We start from the raw sequence: 3,493 nt of genomic DNA, 5'->3' as shown, positions 1-3,493 counted from the left end.
GGTTGCTGCAGTATTTTGTTGTTCATGTTCCACTGCCTGTCTTATTAGTTGTTATGATTTCTTTACTGTTTTCTTCTTTTTATAGATATGAAATTGCTGCAATTGAGTAGAGTGTCTTTCAGAAACTACCTCTCTATCTTCACGACGTAATAGTAACGCATGCATACACTGTACCCTCTCCAGAACCTCACTTGTGGAATTTCACTAGATAAGTTGATGTTGTTATTGTACTTTTAGTTCTTAAAACATAATTTAAAGAATAAGTAATTAATGATAATGTAAAATATTATGTTTTTCTTTTGTTATGCAAAAATATATTTTGGAAATAATAAACACGTAAAGAAAACGGAGGAGTATTTTGTTAATTTGTATGAAATGGACATGCAGAAGAATCCAAGTGAAATAAGAGTGGAAAATACTTCTTTTGACTTACAATATAATAGAGACATTATATTAGCAACAATATATGACTTCTAAAAATCTGTTTTCACAAAGTCTTGAAAACATGCTCATTTTCGTAGTCTTCAAGATAATGTCAAAAAAGAACTCTTCAAGTTTAACAATTAAGTATTTATTAAAATTTTGAAATTATTGGTACCAAATTTTGCCAATAATAAAATTAGATGTTTCACATCAATATTTGTTCGCTCTTCTGAAACTTCATTTGTGAGATTATACCAAAGTTGTTGATATCAATAACTTGCGGTTACAAGTAGTTCATGCTATCAAATCATTTAAAAAACAAATACCATTAAATATTCGGTAGAACAAGTTATTGAATATTTTGTAATATATAGATGTAAATTGAATAGACATTTGTTTGTGAAAGAATATGACTATTATGAAAAATCATCTCCTCATGAAAGGACATACTATTATGAAAAGTTATCTCTGAAGGCTCTCTAGAAGCAGCCTAAGAAAAATCTGCAGGTACATACCGAAGTTTTGTTATATCCAAAAGAAAAATTGCCTGTATTTTCCTTAATATTTATACGAACAATATCACTTTTAAAGAAAGTGATTATTCACGCCTTAAAATCATCATCATCTTCCATTATGTTTTCTATTATTTTTCTAACACAAGTACCTCAAATATAAGGGGAGTGATTTTTTTTTATAAGAAAATAAATTATACTGATAATATAAATATTTAATTAAATTATCAATAAATGTAAGTCAAATCAAATTATTAGGGCGAAAGAAAACTTCAAATGTCGAACTAAAATATTTATAGATTTATATTGAAAATTGACACGTTCAATTTTGTGAAATTTTTTTGAAAGGAAAAACACGTTTAAGCTGCATAAATTTTCCACCCACTCCAATAAAAGGGAACCGTCCGAATTGACATTCATGTTTTTACTATTTTCATTTTTTTTTAGAAAAAATCAAAAATAACAAAAAAATATTTTCACTTTAAACTAAATTATTTATAAAAATTCAAAACAATTCTAATTTATTTTATTATCAGATATAATTTTAATTTTTGAATATAATTTCTAAAGTTAAAGTTATTTTCTTTCTATTTTCTCAATAAAACATAGCCAAACGCTTATTTAAAAAGCCAAATAAAAGTAAAATGGAAAAAGAAAGTTAGAATTACAAATTTACAATAGATTTTAAATAAATCTCATAGTGTTAAGAGCTAATTATATCTTATTCCTACTCTTTTCTAAGTTACAAAATTTTCTTAAATTTGGTGGATTCCGAACACATCCCTCAACATCCTGATACACCGTCTCTCAGTTTCAAATACATCAGGTAAAGTGATGTATTCGACTGATAAATCATGTAAAGTAAAGTCTCGATACATTGTAAAGTGATGTATCTGACCGATACATTGCGTAAAGTGATGTATCCAAGTGATTCATAGCGTAAAGTGATGTATTCAACTGATACATTGCGTAAAGTAGAGATTTTTGTAATTTTTTCAAGTGATAGGAAAATTTAGAGAATATATAAAAATAAGTTATGTATTTAAGTAGTAATATTTTCATAAAGTCTCACCAGAAAAATAAATCATTCCCTTTGTTTACTTTTACTTATTATATTTGAATTTGGTATGCCTCTTAATAAAATATCTCTGTCCCTAATTACTTGTATACCTTTGAATTGACACACCTATTAAGAAAACAATGATTGATATAGTGAGTTTATCATTTTATCCCTATTAATTATGAAGTAGATGAATTAAAAACTTCAGAGTTTCAAGAAGCTCTACATTTTTCAAAGTAATTAATTGAAGGTATAATAGGTAAAAAAAGTTGTCCTTTTTTAATTTGTCAAAATGGACAAATAATTAGGGACAACTAAAAAAGAAAAAATGGACAAGTAATTAAGAACAAATAATTGACATAATTATTTTACTCCAAGAAAGTAAAAAAAATAAAATAATAAAAATTACTTCGAGACCTGCGTCTGTCCAGAGGTTTGACTCATAAATGAAACAAACAAATAATTTAATTTAATTCTTAAAATAAAATAAAATAAAATGATAGTATTAATTGAGCCATTTCTTCTCCTTCTCCACATCTCCATTAACATCCCTTCAGGCCTTCACCCAAATTTTCTCCCATTACCAGAAATTCAAACACAAATTGAGAAGAAAACTCAACAATATGGGAAATGGATACAATCAACATCATCAACAACAGCTTTATCACCATATTCGCCATGGAAGCTCAAGCTTCTTCTTACCAATGCTTTGCAAACTTTCAATCAAAGATGTAAAATTACAAAACTCCAAACCTCCTTCTTCCGCAAATCCTTCCACTAATACTACTCACACCGAACCTACTTCCCCAAAAGTAAGTTGTATGGGCCAAGTCAAACGAAACAACAGAGTAACTGGATTTCCGACGCCGTACAGACCTACTTCCACCGCCATAACTAGACCGGTAAATTCTAAAGTGAAGTACATGAAGCTGAAGAAATTGTTCTCCGGTAAGAATTTTACTCCCGCCGGTAATGGCGGAGATCGGAAATCTGATAGAAGTAAAATTAATGGAGTTGCTGTTGTTGAAGTGAATGTTAGTGAATTAGATCCGCCGTTGCCGGTAGTGAAGAAGGTGAATCCGGTACCGGCGGCGGACGGCGGTTTATGGAAGAGAAGATCTGGTGGTAGTGCATTGAAAAGTTTGCAGATCCAACAGATTCAGTTACCGAATCACAATACTTTACTGCAACCGACCACTGTCTAGTGAGTTACTGTTTACAAAAATTTACTGTAGATTTTTTTTGTAAATGATTAATTTTTTTTTTTACATTTTATTTAGTGTAATGAATAACAAAGAATTAGCAATTTTTTTTGTGTTTTTTTTTCTTTTAAATAATTTATCTTTAATTATGAAATATGATAGGGTAGAGAAGAACGTGTTTGGTATAACACAGATAATTTAGAATGAGATTAATTAGTTAAAATATGATCTTTCGAATGCAAATAAGACAAATAAGTTTCACAAATGATATTTCAAGTTCATTGTTTATTTCCGCA

The 3,493-nt window shown here is 28.7% G+C and overlaps 1 protein-coding gene across 1 annotated transcript; it reads left to right on the top strand.

The window, feature by feature from the left end:
- Positions 1-2,514: 2,514 nt before the first annotated feature.
- LOC102589309 (uncharacterized) lies at positions 2,515-3,292 on the top strand. The gene has a single exon (XM_006364900.2). It carries the CDS (start codon positions 2,619-2,621, stop codon positions 3,198-3,200), a length of 582 nt encoding a protein of 193 aa, XP_006364962.1. The 5' UTR covers positions 2,515-2,618; the 3' UTR covers positions 3,201-3,292.
- Positions 3,293-3,493: the final 201 nt, after the last annotated feature.

Source organism: Solanum tuberosum, unplaced genomic scaffold, assembly GCF_000226075.1.
Source record: "Solanum tuberosum cultivar DM 1-3 516 R44 unplaced genomic scaffold, SolTub_3.0 scf00524, whole genome shotgun sequence".
NCBI lineage: Eukaryota > Viridiplantae > Streptophyta > Magnoliopsida > Solanales > Solanaceae > Solanum > Solanum tuberosum.
Note: the sequence above shows the minus strand (reverse complement) of the source record. Positions and strands in the feature narration are given on the sequence as shown.